This window comes from Centruroides sculpturatus, unplaced genomic scaffold (genome assembly GCF_000671375.1).
Source record: "Centruroides sculpturatus isolate CEXI.00-Female unplaced genomic scaffold, Cexi_2.0 scaffold477, whole genome shotgun sequence".
NCBI classification, from domain to species: Eukaryota; Metazoa; Arthropoda; class Arachnida; order Scorpiones; family Buthidae; genus Centruroides; species Centruroides sculpturatus.
In genome coordinates this window covers 175,790-198,665 of record NW_019385213.1, presented here as the reverse complement: position 1 = coordinate 198,665, position 22,876 = coordinate 175,790, and the positions used below count along the sequence as shown (strand labels likewise).

The window sequence follows — 22,876 nt, the reverse complement described above, 5'->3', positions numbered from 1 at the left end:
CGCACACGCAACTCAGCGTGCCAATTGGCTAGCGTATGTCAGATGATCACTCCTCAACTTATTATTATCACTTTGCCCGACTAGGTGATAGCAATATTCATAGTGATCAGTCAATTTGATAAATTAATCAATATTTATCACACTGCCCACCCTATTTGGTCATTATTCATAATGCCCGATTAATCACTTTGTCCATAACATATATATAATTTATATATAATGTGTTATATATATAATTTTTGTTAAAGCAAAAATATATCTATAATTTTCCATCTTTAGTTCAAATTACTCGTATTTTAACTTAGAAATAGCGGGGCATTGAGCAGGTTTCTAAAGGCAATTATCATGCCACTTTTAAATGTAAATTAAGACTTAAAGTTAATTGCTTTTATGATGTAAATGAAAATTATTAATTTAAATATCTATTATTGTAACTTGCTGCTATTTTAAGGAACAACAATACTGTTTTAATTCACAAAATATATAGACAAAAAGAATTAGGTTAAGTGGCAAGTAATGTGGCGATAGAATGCTTACAAATACAACTTTAAATGACGTGATTTATTTTTTTTCCGTGGAAATTTGTACCGCGGAGATTTAATTATAGGTTGAAGTGTGCCGTCAGATAAAAAAGATTGAAAAACACTGGGTTAGACACTTGCTGACCGGAACGGAGAGGGGAAGGTAAATGAAAAGATACACTTCTTTTTTATGCTTCTCGCAATCGGCATGTCTTGTAAATGCTTTAATTTTTTATCGTATTTAACACTAAATGACGTTCGGCAACTGATGCAACGAGCTGAACAAATCATCATCTTCACGAACTAACCAATTTTTAATTCATTAACTTGAAGCCAAGTTTTCTTAAATGTACAGTTGCGTGAACTTTTTTTCCAGGGAGAAGAAGAATCAGACGAATACTTAGACTGGCTCATATTATAAATTTTAAAACTCAAAAGGACAATTGACTTAGCACGATTCGCGTTTGAAAATTTAACGCACTTCAGCATCATCTTTCCGATCATCACGTTAGCCGGCGAAGCCAGTTTCCAAAGGTGGCAACTCTATTTATCACCTGTCTTCTATCAATCATCCTTCCGATTTATCGCCGATCATCCTTTATTCAGTCATAATTTTTTCGTTTACTCCAATTAAAGCATATTCGTTTAATTTTTTAAAATATTATTATTGCAAGTCTAACACTTCAACACTTTATGCGTGTTGAAACAACTTTAAATATAATTACCTTCCTACGTTGCACGCGGACTGAAAAAGGTTCGCCATCCCTGTCCTATGTGAATCAATCAATTTGAGTTGTATATATATACATAAGCTATATAGTCTGTTCAATTAATTACTTGAGTGTAGAAAAAATATTTGTCAATCAACATAAATACGATGATAGATTAAGTTAGTCGTCGATGAGTATTATTTTTTTAAATCAAAAAATTACAAAAATTGAGAGAACTTGATTATTAATTTTCTAAATTAAATTAATTAACAACGAAATACATAAATTATGCAGTATAATATATATTTTACACTTTCAGTACTCTAATGCAGAATAGCCAGATCGATCGCGGCGCATGTTTTGGTCAATCTTAGGAAATGAAGCTTTTTAGAATGCAAAAAACATTTGTAAGTTTTATGGAAATATAACTTTCACATTTTTATTACGGAATGTTTTACCTACTAATAAAAATTATTAACGCTGTGCTAAATGAGATAACCAGTGTTCGTTTTTCTCTGATAGGACACAGTGAAATGGGCACTTACAGATACTGAATGACAAACAGAGAAAGTAAAACGTGCTTTTATTCTCGATAGTTGTATTTAGGTTATGTTATTATTTTGAAAATTGCTTTGTTGTGCCTTAAATAATTTCAATTATGTGCAAAATGAGTTTGCCAAAGTGAAACTTATAATTTGTACGATAAAAGGAAATAAAATACTTTTTTGTTATGGTAAAAAATGTTGTTGTTTAGTTTATACTTTAGTTTCTTTCCATGAAGAGGTAACCTAGAACATCAATTACCATGCAATAAATAAATAAACGTATAACTAACTGTTTTGTAGCATTATTAAGCTACATTTATAAAATTAACTTTCATAAAAGACTGAAAATTTGTAATACTTTTGACTCATGAAAGTCGATCATATACTATCAATACTATAAAGTTAGCCAAGTCAATTATAATCTATATTCTGTAGCGTTCTAAGAAGGCGTCATCTCGCTACTCACAATTAATATTTATATTTGTATAATACCTCTAAATAAATTGGCCTAGGGCAGGGGTTTGCAATCTATGGCACGCGTGACAAACGTGGCATGCAGGGCGATTTTCAGTGGCACTCTGACTGAATAGAAACATTGTTAAAATTATATTTTAATTACTAATTACATATTTAAATGGAAGCCACAGTTTAATGTAGGCCGCGGTACATTAAAAACGAATCTCTTGCTTGGATATTTATTATATATTACGGTGCATACGTTTACGCTCCGTATCGCCATCTACGTATTGTGCATGTGCTTCACATGTAAGAACATAGTTCAATTAGCAACTTAACTTCAAAATTATATATTTTTGAAGTCCATTATAACCGAACGAATTTTGATAATACTGTACAGATATGTAACAAAATTGGTAGAATTATGTCGGCACCCGGTATAAATTAGGTTCGGCACAACACCGAAAGGTTGTCGACCCCTGGCCTAGGACATTTACAATGTTTTTAAAACTCATCTGTACCTTCAAAATTAAGCCTTTTTTATGTTTCTGTAATAATTAATAATATAGAAGTTACTTTTTAACATCTTATAACGAAATTTCGCAGGGGTGGTACGTACATTGATACTGTTAAATTTTGGTGGTGAAAGGTCGAGGGTAGGGGGAGATAACGGTGGTCACGTGTCATATATCGCGATGGATCGGGCTTAACGAAGTTTTTCTCGTAATTAGCATTTACAGTTATATATATATATTACCGCTAAAGCTCGGAAACTCGTTAATCTGCAGATTACCTAGCTAATCTGCAGATTAACTAGCGTGATCCGTTAAAGTTGCTAAAATTGTTCTATTTCTCAAATTACCTAGGTAATGTGCAGATTATCTAGGTAATCTGCAAATTACCTACTAGGCACTCGGTAAAGTGAAAATAAGATCTTTGCTGAAACAACAGCAACGTTTCTGTACGCTTAAATTAACATAATGTTCTTTATTTAATTTTCGATATCTAAAGAATCAAGTTAATACAATCAAACAATCGACAAATTAGTTGATAGAATCAATCATCAACCAATTAAAAAACATACAAAAAATCAAACGATTTAAAATATTAATACAATTAGGGAAATTATTATATAGATAACCACCTATGGAATTTCGGGACTTTGAGTATCTATCTGAACTGAGGGGACCGAGACGACTTCAACGATACCCTACTTTTGGACCGGAGACGAAAAATAATAAAGTTATCATACTTTTTCTGGTGATCGCATGATGTAATTGTGCAGTTAATGTTACCTATGGTGAGTAAAATGGCGGCTCGTCTTTGATTCCAGCAAACAGAAGAAAGGAAACAGTGGAGACGCACGTTCTGTCCTAACCTAACCTAACCTATTTTAATTAATTAATAAATTACCATAATTATTACCAACCAAATTATTAGAATAGGTTAGGTTAGGTTTGAACCTGTGTCCCCACTGTTTCCTTTCTTCTGTTTGCTGGAATCAGAGACGAGCCGCCATTTTACCCACCATAGGTAACATTATCCAATTGTGCAGTCTAAAGATTGGTGACACTTTGAATTTCATAGCAATTGGTTTCTGCGACAAGCACACCTATTTGTGGTACATTTATTTGTGGCAAAGATCTTATTTTCACTTTACTGAGTGCCTAGTAGGAATCCGCACATTACCTAGATACTCTGCACATTATCTAGGTAATTTGAGAAATGGAACAATTTTCACAACTTTAACGGATCACTATAGTTAATCTGCAGATTAACGAGTTTCGAGTTTTAACGGTAACATATATAATTAAGCCTTTTGCTATTTTATAATTATTAATTAATTTTAAAAAATTTATAACGAAATCTTATAACAGATGGCGCCACACACAATTTTATTTATTATGATTACTAATACAGTATAAGTTATTTTTAAATAAAATTCCATAATAGCCAGAACTTGTTTATGCAACTCGATGCTAGATTTTTAAAAATTCTTTTATATTTTACTTTAATTTTATATTACATATTTATAATAATGTAGTTTCGTTTTTAATTAATGTGATAACTCTGTTTACTCATAAAATATGAAATTAATATGAAAGTAAGATTATATACGATCAAATTCAAAAATCTGGCATATTTATTATTTGTGTAATTGCTAGAAGCAATTGATTATGCAATTATTATTCTTTTATGCATTTATTTTTGTAAATTCATGCATATTTTATGATTCATTTACATTTATATAGACAAAGAGAGAAAATTTTGTAAATAGTAATAATTTCTGATTCGGAAACATTGTCGTGAAAACAGTTAATTGAATTCAATATCAACCTATTGAAACAAACATAAATATAATTTATCTATTTTTATTTGAACAATATTTGAAATATATTTCTGTTTTCTGTATAATAAAACTGTACTAAAAATATCATTTTAATTTTTTAATAAAATACTTTAATAAAATTCCTCTTCAATTATTTTAATTATAAAGTTTGTTGCTCTTTTCTTTTTTTATAAAAATGTAAAAAAAAACTAATTGTTTACTGTTTTGCTGGTGTTAAGAAAAGTTCTTTAAAATATGAAATTTGAATTAATTTAACTCTATAATTCTTTGTCAGGTATAGTATCTCTCTCCTACAGCAAACAAATATCCAAAGGTTAACCACGCACAATTTATTATTGAACTAATACTTTGGATATTTGTCTGTTATAGGAAATACTATACATGCATAAAGGATTGTAGAATTAAACTAATAAGAATACAACTACCCTATTTTTATGGGTGCTCTGTCGTAGATATGTAGGGCCGTCTCCATCAGCCGGTCGCCTCCTTTATGAGTCTGGTCGAATCTATAATGGATACGGAAAAGCTTTCTTAGTATCCGCACGGAGGAGAGTTTAAAATTTCTCCTTCATTATCATTTATAATTTGAAATAGTAGAAATAACTAAAATATCAAAGGGTTGAAATCCAAAATTTTATAATGTGTTTAACATTTAAAATTAAATTTGTTATTATAAAGTATCCATTCTCTATCTATACTTGTGTATTTTTATCATGTATATCAAATTTCAATCCTTGCAACATCCTTAAATATGAGTTTCGTCTAAAAAAAATAAAAAGTTTAATTTTATTACTGTCTAGTCTCTCTGATTTTAATTTTGTGTTTTGTCTATTTTAAGCTCCTATTTCAAATCTCTGTAAATTTATTCAAATCACTAATTAAAAATTTATATGACCAAAACTTTACGTTGAGCTCTGTTACATAAAAGTTTATATATATATTCACTTAAAAGGAATTTTAAGTTAATACTTTTAAGGGAGTAGTTTTAAAAAATTTATTCTTTAATTTAATTAAGCATTAGATAGTTGATTACGTCGAGCTTATCGAATGAATAAATTGAAACCAATGTGAAAACTGAAATAATTGAGACAAATTTATTGGTATTTTGATATTAAAATATTCTGAAAGTCAATAAATATGTTAATTTGTTTAAAAATTATCAATTTAATGCAAATTTGTTACACTCGTTTTAATACAGGAGAAAATTTAATATTTAAAGTGGAAAGAACGTCAAGATAAAATGATCTTCAGTGTTCTAATCAACAATTTTAATTATTCTATATATTATTATTTAAACGATTAGGTAGAGTGACCATAAAATCCTCATGCATTTTCGAATTTATTTGTATACTCTCTTTCTTCACATATTTTAATTTTTCCTTTCTGTTCTCCTGGACATCATCTTTCATATTGATAGTTTAAAGTTTATTGAAGCAATTCTAAATAGCTGTTTTAGGTCTTCAACTGTTATAAGAAATTGGAAATTTTTCTTTCAGAATGCCCCAAAGTGAATTATCGTATGTTCTTATGTCTGATCTTCAAGGAACAAAATTTAAATCAAAGGCACTATCTTAATAATAAATTCAGTGGCCTAACTGGAAATAACATAACACAATCGCTAAGGTACTCTATACAAATATGGTGGCTCAAAAGTTAGGTAACTTTTCTAAGACTCGAATACGTTGTGCTACTTAAATTTTATAAGTAATAGACTTCAACTTTGTAAAAATAAAACATATTGTTTAAATTCAGTATACATGCAAATAAATCTAAAGGCACTCAGTATATGGTTAACTGAGTTTTGGCCGTCTCTGTCTATTTTAAACTTTTATTTTTGCTGAAGCGTTCAAACTGTATTAAGAAATCTGACGTTGACAAATTCATGAATTTCGAAAAATGTCTCAATTCTTCTTTACTTCTTAATCATAGAAGGCTCCATCTGACATTTTACGTGACCAGTTTACATGCGCCGTATAGGTTGAATGACCTCATATTTTACTTACACACGACCAAAAATGTATTTAAAAAATACACAGAAATATAACGTGATAAATCAAATAATATATTTGTTATTTGTTAAACACGAATATTGAAAAGATAAATTTATAAATTTAGTTTATAATAATCTATCAAATTAATCAGAAGACGAAACAGAAAATAATATATAATTACAATGAATATTTATGATTAAAAAATAAATAAGTGATTAAATTTAATATTTATTAATATAATTTTTTTGTAGCATTTTCTAATTATTATTACTTTTCCGACAGTTATATATAACAGAGAAAGTACGGCAATTGGTCAAAAATTGACCCTCAAAGATTTTTACATTTTTTGGACTTAGGACACCCTGAAACGTCCAGAAAGTCAAAAATATTCAGGAGTTTTTTTCTGTATGTATGGACGTTAGTGCGTGGGGCACAATTTTGTTCACCATTTTGAAGCTTAATAACTGTGTCTTTTGTCGAAAATGTCTGAAAGTTTGCGGGAGTCTTATGTATTATGAAGAGTGATGATATTGAATTTTGATGGTTAAAAGTCAAGGGAATGGGGAGATAGAGGTGGATCATGTGTCATATCTCGAGAGGGATCGGGTTTAATGAAGATTTTTACTCGTTATTAGAATTTACAATCTATATATATAAAAATGAATGTATGTCTGTCTGTGTGTCTGTGTGTCCTATGTCCTTCATGCATTACCACACCGTTTATCCGATTGCCATGAAACTTTGGGAAGTTGTTTAATATACTCCGGCGAAGGTTTGTGGCATAGTACGATTGCCATGAAACTTCGGGAAGTTTTTTAATACACTCCCGCGAAGTACATTTATCCTACGATAGATGGCGCGCGTTTACACGAGCATTCGCGCATAGTGTGTTTGATCGATTTCAAATTGTGAAGACCATTTCCCCCCTTCAAAAATATATATGTCTCTATATATGCATTTGTGAACTGTTATTTACGATATTTGTAATCATTTTTGTTTAATCACTTTATTTCGACTTTTTTTGCTAATTATGTTTTCGCTCGAACTTCGTTAAAATCTTAACTGTACCCCGAACAACGACCGAAGTTGTAGGAAGAAATTCGCCTATTTTACCGATCTAGGTATCGCCCTTTTTCAAATTTTAATATCGACTCGAAATAATTTAAAAAGACAAATTACAATAAAACGGTTTATTATCTAACTATCAGAAATTTCCCAACATGCCAAGGAAGAGAGGAAGGAGCAATTAAATAATTAAAATTATAAAGGATTTAAAAATATATATATAAATGGGGAATATCGCGCTTTTGACAATCGCTGCAAGTGTGTGGGCTAAATTTGGAGAATCCGTGCTTCTCGCATGGACAACTGTATGTGGCCAGCTCACGCGTCGGAAAACCTTCCGAATTATTCGTGTACGCACCAGACGAAAAAACAAAAAATATCGTGTATCCACGAGCACTCCAATAAATAAATAGAATTGAAACGACACTTTGAAATGTTTTCCCGATGAAAACGAATAATAATAATATATTTCAATAAAAATGATAAAATGAAAATTTAATTTTATTATAACGAGTTTGCTTGAATTTCATCTCTTCTGAGATCGCAGCAATGCGCGACGGGTAAGCTAGTATTTTATAAAACTCGTCTCTCTTGTCAAAATTAATCTTTTGGCAACTTTATAAAAAAATAATAATAGAAATAGTGCAGATGGCGGCACCAGAACATTAAATTTTTTGCTGAGAAAGTTAAGCAACTCGTTACTGGAATTATGTATATATATATGTAGTAACACCATAAATTATCCTAATTGTGACCATAGGGTCGGTATCTCTTCGATACCTCGTCAGGGACACCACTGTATCCTTCGGTCGATACAGAGACCACAAGTTCGCGCGAGCGGATAGGTATGAGGGTTGGACCCGGAATGGAGAACTGAGAGAAAAACGGAAGAAACTGCACTCCAGAAGTTTTAAACATAAAAACCGTTTATTTATATATAATCTAAATTGGGTTTACATCAGCGAATAAAATACGATACATAAACTACATGAGTTATTATTCAATTTTTAGTCCAAATTAACGACCGGGTGCGCGTTTCGTTTATGCGGAGAGAGAGAACGTACAATAGTGCGCGGGCAGGATAAATACCTTAGGTTATAGGAGCTCAAGTCCAAAATCAGCACAAAAGGTCCAACAGTTCTTTTTAGGTGAACAGTTCTTTTCAGGTGAGTAGAAAAATTTCAGTTAAGTTCAGGTCTTCTAGTCTTGTAGAGGAGGAGGAGGTTCGGATTCTCGGCAAGAGGTAGACGATCGGAGCGCGCACACAGATACCAATAATAACTTCCACACCCTTACTCATCATGCCTGGCCCTTTTATATCAAGTTCTCTTTTTCGAACTTTTCTCCGATTTCGTCAGAGATGACGATCTTTTTGGTCCAATGAGGGGACGGATGACACAATCGTGACACAGGAATGTACTCATCTCAACACGGAACCTAACTCGTGGGAATCGAGGTTTTTATTGATTTTATTTTTCCTTTTTCTCTTTTAATTTTCTGTTTTCTCGTTCCGTCTTTATAAAGTTTATTAAAAACAATTTTAGTTTAAAGCACTAAATTTCTGGTCCTCACATAATTATATTCAATAAGAGCAATTTATGATCGTACATAACTCTGATATCTGTTAACTCTTTTTTTCGTGTGCCGAGTTCGGGCTTTAATATATGTTTAACTGATAAACAAAAATTTTGAGCCATTATGCAATGGTCTTTGTCAATTTTGGTTTCGGTAACAGCAAAATCATGCGTGAAAATAAATTTTCGTTTACTGTGTTTATTTAATCTATGATTTTAACATTTTGTGTAATGTTTTGCATTAGAACATATTCACTGTTAAAAATAAACGCATACGTTAAGAACTTTCATAATTTGTTTTTGTCCATAAATTTTGTGTTCGTTCCCCCAAAATGATAATTTTGAGGGGAACGAACCTTCTTTACAACATACAGCTCTATTGTTTCATGCAAATCTTAAATAATTTAATGTTATAAATAATAAAATGTAGTCGTCATGGGCTATTCTCATTTTTGAATTTCGTAGAAAGAAAATATGTAATCAAATCCCCGAGGAGTTTGTTTTATTTCTGTTTTCGTATAGCAAACACGACTATTAATTAAACGTAAACGTGAATTATCATTAGAGAAAACTGTCTATAATTAATCATGCAGTTGGAAAAATGAAGAAATTAAAAAGCTTTCTGTTGAATTCGTATTTTCGAATATATGAAAATATGGTACAGTAAATACAAATACGATATCATAGTTTTCCTAATTTTTTATTACAAAAATCAGAGAAAATATGATACATATCCTTTTTTTATCATTATTCCGAATAATGCAATTTCTACTACTTACAATTTATATGTAAGTTTTTACTATAACTTTTCGAGATAATTTAAGTATAGTAAAAGTTCGAGTTTCTGTTCATGTATTTTATACAATACTGTATATGTTAAAGAAAGGTTCGGTTTCACTTTAAAATATTCCAGAACAAACATTTTCGATTGTTTATACCGAATTTTTAGAAATTTTATACACAATTACTTAAAACCTGCTTAAATTTTAATAGTAGATTTACTTGTTTTGTTTTAATTTTCAGCTATGTGTGAATTTAAATTTTATAACAAGAAATTAATTCTTTAAAGTCCATTTTTTATGTAGGATGTCCAGAAATTATCATTACAAATTCAGATATCAATACAAGAATTAAAATGCTTGAATGCAGTGTTTTTCCATATGAAATTGGAACGATCGAAGTTCTATTTATAAAGTTCCTCATTCTTTTGACTTGCGCAGGATACACACTATGCAATCCCTAATATTAAAATTTCTACAAAACCGAAATAGCCCTGTAGAAATTTTGTTAGTAATCACGGACACGAGTATAAATGAAGAAAACTATTTCTATGGAACGCTTCAAATCAAAACAAATAGTTTGAAGAAAAAACAACTTGAATTCCTAATATTTTATATTTACTCTGAGTTTTGAAATTAAAAATTAATTTATGAAGACTGTACACTTTCTTTTGCATACAATTTTATATAGATTCTCTAGATTTTAGTATTATTATAAATTTTAATACTATTGAAAATATGGAAAATAGTTCAATATATAACTATAAGCTTATAGTATGTATGTATATAAGGACTCTGATATATTTTTAATAGAGTTTATAAGTGATTCTCTTTGAATTCGTAAAATTCATCAGGAAACTGATTAAAACTGAAAGTTTTACATTTATAGAAAGTTAAAAATATATTTATTTAAATATATATGTTACTGTGAAAGACCGATATCTGGCAAATGTCGAGATACTCCGTGTGAATGTCAGCATTCACACGGTCGTTTCGTGTATGTACGAAATATTTGCTAAATTCATTATTTCTCACTTACACCGGCAAATGTCGACATTCAACATGTACTGATGGTGAATGTTGAATAAAAATATTTTTATTACGTTAAGTCAGAAATGCAACTTTTTAATATGTCAAAATAGGAGAAAGCTTAAGTAACAGCGCATGTAAATAAACTGTTAAACCTAAAAGAAACAGTACATTCTAAATCAGAAAAGAAAAATAATACACAATAGTAAACTTACACAGAAATTATGTGATTAACATTATACAATTTTATTTATTGCAACAACTTAAACTGTTGTGACACTTTGAATTTCACAAGAGTGAAATTCAAAGTGAAATTCAAAAATGCTTTTACAATTGCATTTATTCGCGGAACACTTCTTTTTGCAATGACAGCGTGTATAATCTTGCCCTCCACTTTTCAAATTATCTGCAGCTGCTTCTCTCAGCGATATTTCTTGAGAAGGAATCTCCTCTATGGAAAGTAACTTTTCTTTACAAATTACGAACTGATTACGGGTATAAAGCTGCTTGAGGGTACCTTTTTTGTTTGCTAATTTATAAAAGTCGGAGTCTCCTATTCCAACAACAACCGCCAACACATTTTGGGCATCTGTACGGCCACGGTCGACATCAGGGACTTCAATCATCAATTGAGCAGGAGGAAATTTTCTTTTTGAGGTTTGTAACATTTTCATTGCTTGCAGTAGAAGATTCTCTTTAGCGGCCGCTCTTTTTATAGAAATAAATTCGTCAGGGCTTGACATGAAGACGTGGTGGGTTGCAGCTCCTCTTCAATATTTTCTTTTAGAATATGGTATTCGTTATGGCCACTGCTCAAATTTCCTTCAAAAGTATTAACAATTTCTTCGAGCTGTCCTTCGGTTTCAATATTTGCGATTTGTTCGCCAGGCAAAGATGACGATGCTATGCCTCTTTTTTGTTTAACGCCAAAGATGGCTTCATAAGGACTTTGGCATATTCCTTCGTGATATGTAGTGTTCTTGGCAAATTGTACAAAGGGCAAACCATCTGACCATTTATTTGTATCGTTATCGTTCATCCATGCAGTTAACATATTCTGTATGTCCTGATTGGCCCTTTCAACTGAGCCTTGTGTTTGACTATGACGAGGCTTTCTATGAACTATCTTAACATCTTTCCACATAGCACATAGTTCGGATATGACTTGATTACAGAATTCACTACCATTATCTGAATGCAATATAGATGGGGCACCAAATGTTAAAAATATTTGAAGAAGGTGATATGCTACTTCTTCAGCTGTCTTACTTTTTAAAGGTAGTAGCTGGACAAATTTCGTTAAATGATCTTGATACACCATTATGAACTTATATTCGCCATCCTTGTGTGACTACAGTCCTATCAGATCGACTTGGCATCTTGAGTTTAACTCCGAGCTGACCATTGGTATCACAAGATTACCTTTTGTTAGGTGCACTGTGTTTCATTTGACACTGTTTACATAAACTTGAATACAACATTACAACTTCATATGTAATATTTTTGTATTTAAGTTACAATTCTTTAAGCATACGTGTTCTTCCTCCATGGCCTGTTCTGCTGTGAGTTTCAGATAGTATACTGAACAATTTATCATTGGTAACATAATACTGTATATCCGTTTCTCCTGGTTTTAATCGTACAATTAATTTCTCTTCATCACTAATTTTTAAAACGTCAAAACGTTTTAATCGTCTGTAATCCAAAGGTGTGCTGCACTTAGTTTTAGCAGAAATCACTTCCGAAAGTATTTTAGAGTACTTTTCTTGAGAAAAATAAAAACAATTGTCTTCTCATTTACTTGCAATTAATGCACGTAACGTTTCAAAAAAAGTTCACTGCAGTATCCATTCAATATAAATTGGATAAAAAAATAAAATTTAAGAAAACATTGAACGCATCAGCAAACCTTGCATAAGACTGACAAACAGCAGTGTTCCAGAGTATAACAAATAGATATCACCTTATTTTCAGTTGTAACAGAACAAAGGATTTGGCGACAGGCCTTTCTGTCGGCATCGGCTTCTCGGGTGTCGTTTCGACCTCCACCAAAATTTATCTGTGCTTGTCGACATACACCGGCGATTGTTCGAATGTATAATAATATAACCAAATATTCGGTCTTTCACCGACGTATTTTGTATGTGTCGACATTCACCGGAGACTATCGACCTTCTCTAATTTCGGTCTTTCACGGTAACATATGTTATATATTAAACTATAAACTGAGGTAGAACTTTTTACTGTAAATTATACAAAATTATATGATTGATTTATAAATAAATAAAATTTAAATACAATAAATATTCCAATAAAAAATTATTACGGTATGAAACTAATTTTCATATTACTGTTTGTAGCCAACGTTATTTTTATAATGATAAGAGGTTAAGTTTGAGTCTTTATTTTAAACGTTATAGTATTTCTTAAAATCTTTCATTTAAAGATTACCCAACACAGAATATATGCAACTATTGAGTTGAATGAAAACGTTAAATCTTTTCAGCAATAGCACTCGAGAGTATGATATAAAATGCATTCAGAAAATGCTCTTAACAGCTCTTACACTTTACTTAAAAATAGTTCTTTGAAGAGTTGTTAGTCTCAAACGCATTGAAGAAGAATTGTTGTAAAAGCATTTTGGAAATTTTTTCATGAAAAACTCTGTTAATAATACTAGAACTTTAAGAGCTACTTTTCAATATTTTTGATGTTTATTTAGGAAAAATATCTTCAGAAATCTAAAAGTTTATTTATCAAGAACACTCACATAATGCTAGAACGGCAAGCATATTGAAAAAAGAAATGCTTATAAAGACTTATGACTTAGTTATAGATTTATCTTGTATGAACACTTATTTATGAAGAGAGATGGTAAGAGCTCTTAGAATCCTACAAGAATATTAGAAATCGAATTGTATTCAGAAACAATTCTTTAGGAGTTCTTGCAATTTATTTAGGAAGATCACTTACACATCTCGAAATTTATTCAACAAGAACCCATACAAGAACGTTAGAAAACGACTGGTATTCAGGACGAGTTCTTTTAGGAACCGTTGCAATTTATAAAAGCCATTGTCGGTGTTCTTGAAATTTATGTACAACTTTTAATTTATTCACAAAAATTTGCCACAACTTTAGAAAACGTGCATGACACGCATTCAAATAAAAAAAAATTCTACAAGATTTAGCGCGAATTCTAATTTTCACTCCAGCATAAATATTCGTTTTATAGGTGAAATTGAATTGATTAAATTTTTGAATTTATGGGTAGAAGTAGTGCTAATCGATTCCATTTATTTGCTCAAAGCGACGTTCTTTTCAGTTCCTCACGCACTTTATTTATATACTATTTTTGTATACTCTCGATTTTCATCTATTATCATGTAAGCCACATAAATTATAGGTTTTTTATTACTATGGTAACAGTCAATCACGTGATTTATATCTAATATAAACAAAAATTACTTGTCCTTTCATCATAAGATGGTCATGTATAGAAATGGTAAGTGAATTGAATTTCATATTTGGATTTTTTCCAAATTATATAATTATTTTACGATAAATTCGAGATATTTCGATTAGACAAATAATATCCTAACGATCGAAGAACTGTGCATATAAATTATTAATGAAAAAGTTCTGTTGTCGAGCAACAAGTCGACACGCGCTATGTAATTATTAGTGCTGTTATAACAGTTATAAGTGCGACGGTTTGCGCTGTTCATTTGTAATATTTAATTAAATAGTTTAACTGTTCAATATAATTTGAAGAGTAGCTATAGCCTGTAACAAATAATAAATTCTTTTAAACAGGCTTAACAGTTATTGTTGTTTATTCTGTTGGGGTATGACCTAGATTTAAAGTTTTATTTTCGATATTTATAAATAGAAAGTAATCTATAAATTTTTTTATGATGATGAATAATAATTATTAAAAACAGATAAATTTAAACATGTAATTCATTTCAACTTTAATTTAATGTCTATATAATTTTTAGTGTGATCCAAAAGTCAGTTAACCGGAATATAACTCCGTCTTGCGGCTGTTTCAAAACTGTTTTAATCGTTCTTAATATATTTTCAATTAACTGGCATTTTGGACTGTAAATAAAATATAAAATGTAATGGAAAAGACAAGAATGGAAATGTCAAATCGAAACTAGTTGTTGAAAATTTGTTTTACAATTTACTTCGCTTTTTCGGTTTTAGAAAATTTTTAAAAATTTGCAAATTTTGTTTTAAATGTTCTAAAAAATCTTCAAAGTAGCGATGAAATAAATGAAGATTATAGTGTGTGTAACCTATATAATTTAAAGATCGTCAACTATTCTATATAATAATCGTTATAGTGTAAACCAAGAATCTCCTATTCTTTTTTTTTATGAGAAAAACCAGTATACACAGTACAGTCACATTATAATTACACAGAACGGCGTGCAAATGAAAGATACTTTGTAGAAATACTGCAACTATAGTTAATGATACTTATTTCTTAGTTAAGATTGATCGTAAAACGTATTAGGCCTACATAGGATCATTTTTAAGAAAATGATATTAAGAAAGTAAAACATACAGTATTTCTATTATCAATATATCATTCATTCAGTGAAAATATAATGAACGTTTTAGGTTCAATACGTGTAATGATCGTTTCTGTGATTACCTACTGCACAACGGCACAGTTGATAAAAAGCTTCTGTTACTAACTGTACCGTTTTATTTTAATTTTCGTATCTTTTGTTACCACTGTTTTTTAATAGTAACTATTCGCTTTTTGAGTTTTTGCTCTTATTAGAATATGCTTTAAAATTAATTCTGTTAAGACTGGTCATATTTACAAACTGAATTTCTACAATATTCAATTCGCATCATCATCCCACTTCACAAGTATATTCCATTTCATAAAGTTACAACCGCACATCTGCTGGTCCTATGCTTTTAGACCAAACATAGTTTATTTATTCTAGTAGCAATTGTAATAATAATAACTATAATAAACAGATAAATCTAAATAAGTAATAAGTAATTTATTTCAACTTTAATATAGTGTCTATATAATTTTCAGTGTGACCTAAAAGTCAGTTAACCGGAATATAGCTCCGTCACTTCTTCTAGTAGTAATTGTGTGAAATAAAAACAGCTTCTCTAACGCAACTATTTTTTATCCTAAGCTCTAGAAAATTGATATTCTGATACGAAAGTATACTGCCAATTAATTTTGCTACATTGTTTTTGTCTGTGGATCTTATAGGCTACGGTATAGATATCTCTTTGTGAATATTTTGTTAAGATGTATGGTAAAACTCCAATAATCCGAACTCTGATTATCTTGATTGTACTCCGAATTTGTTAAAAATAAATAAGCATGTATGTACTATAAATATATGTACTATATGCATATATATGTACTATAAATGCATACAAGTAATTTTTTTAAGTGTAGAAAATAAACTTAATTTATTTGTAGATACTGTATACATTTCCATAGTTAATATTTTATTTGCATATAATTATTATATACGTATAGTCTCCCTTATCATAATTTAGCAGTTATCAAACTAGACTAAAATATATTTAACTATTCATAGCGGCGAAAGAGGTACTGAATTCTCTAGACTGCAATAAACAATTAATTATTTACAATTTATAAAGCAGTTTTCTCCTCTAACTGGTTGAAAAGTGATTTATTTAGCTGCCCTTATGTCGGATACTTAACGGGATATTTGGATAGAAATAAAAATAGGACTATTTTAAGGAAAAATCTAATTATCTGAATATTCCGCATATCCAAACTGCTCGAGGTCCTAATTAATTCGGATAATTGGATTTTACTGTAATAACTCAGTAACCTATCTTATTAATCAAGGTTTTCTGAATGGGAGAGAATGCCAATGAGAACCGCAGAAATAGTCTTAAGGAGCTGCAGAGTTGTTGAATCTTTTATGATATACAAAAAGAGAAAAGGCAAGAAAATTGCAAATGCATAATAAAATAATAGAATCACTATAAAGATTATAGATCAAGTAGAAAAAACTGTAAGTAGTAGATTAATGGTTGTAAAGTTTTAATAAGACTTTAAACAACAAAATAATGGTTGTATTGCATAAAAGAAGACAGTGAACAGTATAGGCTACCTAAAGGCAATATAATAAACGATAGGTTAATGACTAGAAACTATGGAAAGATAGACAGTAGTTTAAGCAATAATCTATGATTACAGCCTAAATAAAAGAAATACTATATCTAAGTATTAGACTTATGTACGTAGATTATATATAAGGCATATTGCTGTTTACTAACTTATGTACAACATAAGATAGTAATAGATTGATGACTAGAATACATAGAAATACTATAAGAAGACTATATATAATAGATAAATCGTAGTATAATAGATAAAATTTCTATAAATAATACACCAACAATTATAGACTACATAAAAGATAATTTGTTTATTTTCAGAGAATACAGATTCTGGTTTAGGATTCTGTGGATGGATCTTCACACTTCTTTCTACTTTAGTAGTAGTTGTCACTTTTCCATTTTCACTTCTCTTCTGCATTAAGGTGAGTTCTTCTCTTCTGTATAAAGGCGAGTTTTCCAATATTGAAATGATATTGGTATTCGATATTTCATTTAATTAATCACTCTTAAACTTTTACCAACAAAATCATTTATTAATCGAACAACTTCAGTTGTCTAAGCAGATCTTCAGGATACAGCCAAAAAAGGAAATTTTTCGGTATAAGAGTAGTTAATGAAGTATTGAAGTGGTTATTTTTCAACATTCAGTCTCAAAAGTACTCGAAATTTTTTAAGTCTAGAGACAGAATACCTTTAATTTATAAAAGTTTCAACTGCTGAAATTTTTAATTTAAAATAGTTGCATTTTAATATATATTTAGAAGAATTATTTTAAAAAATACGCAATCAGAAATTAGTAATAAGCCAAAAAAATTATTTTTTACATTCTTTACTTAAAAAATTATATAGACTGAAATTTTTATTTTAATGAATTATTTTGTTTATAAGAAATTGCCATGGTTATTTGGTGCATTATTATTATTATTATGAATATTTCGATCCAGAATTTATATTGAATTCGGTATTAATTATGTATGATTCTGAATATCAATAGTTACATTCACGAATATCGGATAGTTTAAAACATAAACTCTATTAATCGCAATCAAATTTTATATGAAGTTAGTTCGAATATTGTTGTTTTACAAATTTGAAATAAAATTATATAAAATTTTTCATTGCCCTCATTTAAATATTATTTATACAGTGGCGTCAACTGTCGGATAGTATTGCCAGTTTTAATGTCTTCGCAGAAACTCTACAGTTTAGCGTATAGTTAACTCTGCTTAAGGTAAATCCGATTAACTGTTATCGTCGACTATTTTCTAGTACGCATGGTGTAATAAATAACATCGATTAACGTCAAAATTCCTTCCGCTTATCTGCTGGATCTCATGTTATTACTTTGATACAGTTTCAATAAAATATACTTAAATATAGGTAATTTTCGTTTTTAAAATTTCAGGGATTTTTCACGCATATTAGCCTATATCAGATGATCCTGAAAACCTTCAACATAAGTCATTTGCGGTACCAAGAGTGTAAAATTTTCTTAAAATTTTTATGCAAATGCAAGATGAGATTACCCTTTAATTCAGTACATACTACGGAGTCTTTATTGTTATTTAATTTATTAATAATTAATACAAGTAACATCCAGTGAACAAGAAAGAACCGTTCCTCAATAGCAGACCATTAAAGCAAAAGCAAGAAACAATAATGTACTGTATTGTACATGCACGATAAACATGCAATGCGCGCAAAAGCAATACACATGCACAAAAATAAAAATGAAATTTAAAAACAAATTCATTCGAATTAAGATACACTAAAAAAATGCATTATAATAATAAAACATTAGAAAATATATACTTGTATATATATGTATCCGAATGTTGTATGTAAAATTTACCTGAAGACAAAAATTACCGTCTTATAATGAAATGTATAGATAATAAAATATTACTACTTTTATGCAGTATAACTTTCGGACCGAAATTGAATAATACTCGTTGTATTTTATCTATACAAAAATATAATTACTCTGTATATTTATATACAGTAATTGTATTTTTGCGTAGATAATTCTGAATTACGTTTAACCAATGTTTAAGACAATTAAATAATCGTTTTGCAATGATTTTCAATACAAAATCGTCACCATTTTAGTTGAAAAACTGTTGGACAATTACCAGTATTCGAAATTAAAACTGATTAAATATTTTATTGTTATGTTAAAAAGCTGAATTTGAAGTGTGAAAGATTTTATCAATATTTTTCTTGATATTAAATAGGAGTAGATTAATATTGGAATATAGCTATTCAGTGATTGTTTTAGGCTTTGCAAAATCCTAACAAGCATGTTACGAGGCTCCTTTTTTTAAATATAAATTTATTTAATGCATAATCCTTATCACGCCATACTTAACCCTTTGTTGACCTATTACCATGACTCATTATAGGATCTTTTATTAGCTAAAATCTTACATCATCTAAATTCTCAGTTTGTTTTGGATTACGAATACAGTAGTATACCAAGATTAAATATTGATAAATGTTGATGTATATTTATGCTTATCTGACACCAGTGGCGTTGCGTAGTGGGGGCGGCCCGCCCCGGACGGCACTTTTTAGGGGGCGGCAAAATTTCACAATAAATAATAATAATATCTTGTAAAAACTTGAACCATTTCATCACCTATTTTCGTCGCACCTACGATTCGGACCAATTGAAATGAGCACGAAAAGTGTTATCATCCGGACAGTCCGGGATTTCGTGCACAACCTGTTGACAGCTAAGTCATCTAGGTTACTTACGTTACTCCTAACCAATTCTCCCTAATCGCTAACTGAACCGGCATGCACTACACATTATTCTTCCCATTGCAAAATGACATACGCATGCGTCAGGAACTTCTGTTCGAACAAACCTCACCTGCCGTCCGAGTCAGAGATTTTAAAAAGATGGCAACACTAGCACGGAATTTTTCATTACTTATTCTGTGACGAAACTGAATTTTAGTTTTTTAAATTGAGATACCTAAATAAGGGGGCGGCAAAATTTTCCTTTGCCCCGGGCGGCTGACACCCACGCTACGCCACTGTCTGACATCTGTAAAAAGTACGTACTAGATAAAAATATAATTTTGTGCATAAGTAATCTTTTAAATGTCAATTTTTTTAAAAATTATTTCTTCAAAAAATTAATGAAACATCATAGGTTAGATCCGAAGAAGTTAACAGACGTTTTTTTGTCTGGACCGCATTTTATCAGAGACAAAAACTTCTGAGTGTTATCTTCTTTATTCTTTATTCACTATGCATTTCGGGTGCAAGATTTTGTGTACCTTGCACCCTTCATCAGGTGTTACATTTTTATAAATTGGTAGAAATTCGATTATTACAGTGATTATTACGGTAAAGTTACAATTTTACAATTTACTATTTACAACAATTATTACATTTTTCGTTATTTGGATATATTTACATAATTGTGGACTATTATACCTGTATGTAACCTGTTTTATGTTTGGACATACAGCTACGCAATGTTGATGTTGTATCCCCTAAGGCATTTTTAACTGTCTTTCTTTTCTTTCCGTTTTCCTTGCTCTTTAGCCCCTCCCATTTCCTTCCACACGTTGTCAACCTCCATGCCATTATTTAGGTTTATGGTTTTGTTTTTATTAACAATTGCGAAGTGCTCTTTGAATTTTCTTAGATAACTGTCTTTTTTCCTGTGGATTATTCTTACACTTTTTTCATTGCTTATGCATCCAAATTTGCTACAGTGATTTGTCCATGGTGACTGGTTATAATTAAGTCTAATTGTTGCTTCATGTTCTTTTATTCTGGTTCTTAGTTGCCTTCCTGTTTCTCCAATGTATATTGCTGGTTTTTTACATGTACATTTTACCTCATACCACTCCCGCTTGGTTTAGTATTTTGTTATTTTAATTTAATTGATATTGATGTTGTTTTTAATTTTATTTTTTAGTTTGGCTGCTAATATAACACCATGTTTTCTGAAAACGTTTCTATACTTTTCAAATGTTCCTTTAATATAGGGGAATGAAGCATATGTAATATTCTCATTTTTATATTTAACATTGAATCTGTTTTTTATATATGCAGTTGTCCACTTTTTTAGTAATCTGTTTGGGTAGTCGTTCAAGATAAAGGTATTTATTAACTTATTTTTTTTTTGTTCTTCTCTTCCTTCTGCCTTTGATGTTCTGTTCCATATCTTTGAAAGTGCTATTATAAAATTATTTCTTTTTATTGTTATAGGACTATACGATTTATAATTAAGAATTTTATCTACATTGCTGCTTTTTTTGTAAGGTTTTATATTGAAAGTGTTTTATTTTCCCGGTATAGAGTTATGTCTAGATAATTAATTTCATTTTTATTTTTATGTCATTTTCAAACTTAAGATTATTGCTTAGCGTGTTTGCGTAGTTGTGTAGTATATTTTCATTAGTCATTTCTTTGTCGTATATTATTATGATATCATACACATATCTAACCGTAAATATTATTCAGTTGAGGTTTGCTAATTTTTTATCCATTTCTTTCATGCATATTTCTGCAAGTTTTGGTCCTATTATTATTCCCATACTAATACCATTTTTTTGTCTATATATTTTTTCATCTATATGGAAGTAATTATTTTTTGAAGGAATAATTTTTTAAAAAATTGACATTAAAAAAATATATAAAAAACCGCAACATTGATTTATTATGGATATATTCTAAACTAAAGGGTAACAGATTTTTGAAGATTTGAATTCTATATTTGGATATATTAATGTTTTGCTGTATTTGGATATACAGTTTTTTTATTTGCATATATTTTTACATTGTACATATACATGGCATTTAATCAATAACTCGTGTTAATTGGTCGAATGTCTAATTTATTATGCGAGATATTCAGTTAAAATGTATATTTTATGTGCTTATACAGGTGAATCAAACAGGAGTTTAAAATACTTTTAAAGTATTTTAAAGTTTGAAAGTTCTAAAGTTTTTTCTTTTGTTTTTGTTTGCATTGACTTATCTAAACTTCTTTGAAACAACTTTTATTAACTCACAAATGATCTTTCTTTTAAAAGTTCAAAATTTATCTGATAAATAGACATTTTCTAATATTTCATTAACATGTAATGAAGTTTGAAAAGATTCCATTTGGATGAAGATTATTGCCTATGTAATACGGTGGAAGCCGATTATCCTAAGTAATGTGAACCGATGCTACCTCGGATAACCGAAAACTCAGATAAAAAGTGTGGCCACGGCCGTTTCGGAATAAATATTACAAGTATAAAAATTTATTTCGTATTTTTAAGTCTTTTCATACAAGTGAATTTAACCATATATAAGAACAACAGTGTTTACTCATTTATTATAAATCTATCAATAGTAAGTATAATAACCTTAAAATAGGGATAATGTATATTATTCCAGTTACACTTCAATGAGAAATAAATTATTTATATTAAAGTTAAATGATAAATGGTAACAAAAACAAATCATTTCGTAATACGTGTTATCTTTTAAAATATTCTTTTATGATTACAGTATAAGAAAAGTAGTGTATCCATTTATGGATTCAGTTCGGATAATGATGAACTTCGGTTAATAGGGGATCGGATAATCGGTTCTGTTGTATATACTATAGATCATTAAAACTCCCATTGTTTCGATACGTCAAATTTGCAATGCTCTCTTTAATTTTTATTATTTCTTTTAGTTCCTAAAGTAATA

At 29.7% G+C, this 22,876-nt stretch overlaps 1 protein-coding gene across 2 annotated transcripts in view; it reads left to right on the top strand.

The window, feature by feature from the left end:
- The window catches only part of LOC111636232 (band 7 protein AGAP004871-like), a 63,511-nt gene that overhangs the window by 30,590 nt on the left and 10,045 nt on the right, over nt 1-22,876 (top strand). For both annotated transcript variants that reach the window (XM_023381444.1, XM_023381445.1), the window contains exon 2: nt 17,486-17,589. In XM_023381444.1, the coding sequence (XP_023237212.1) occupies nt 17,486-17,589 (104 nt within the window). The remainder of the gene's footprint in view (nt 1-17,485; nt 17,590-22,876) is intronic.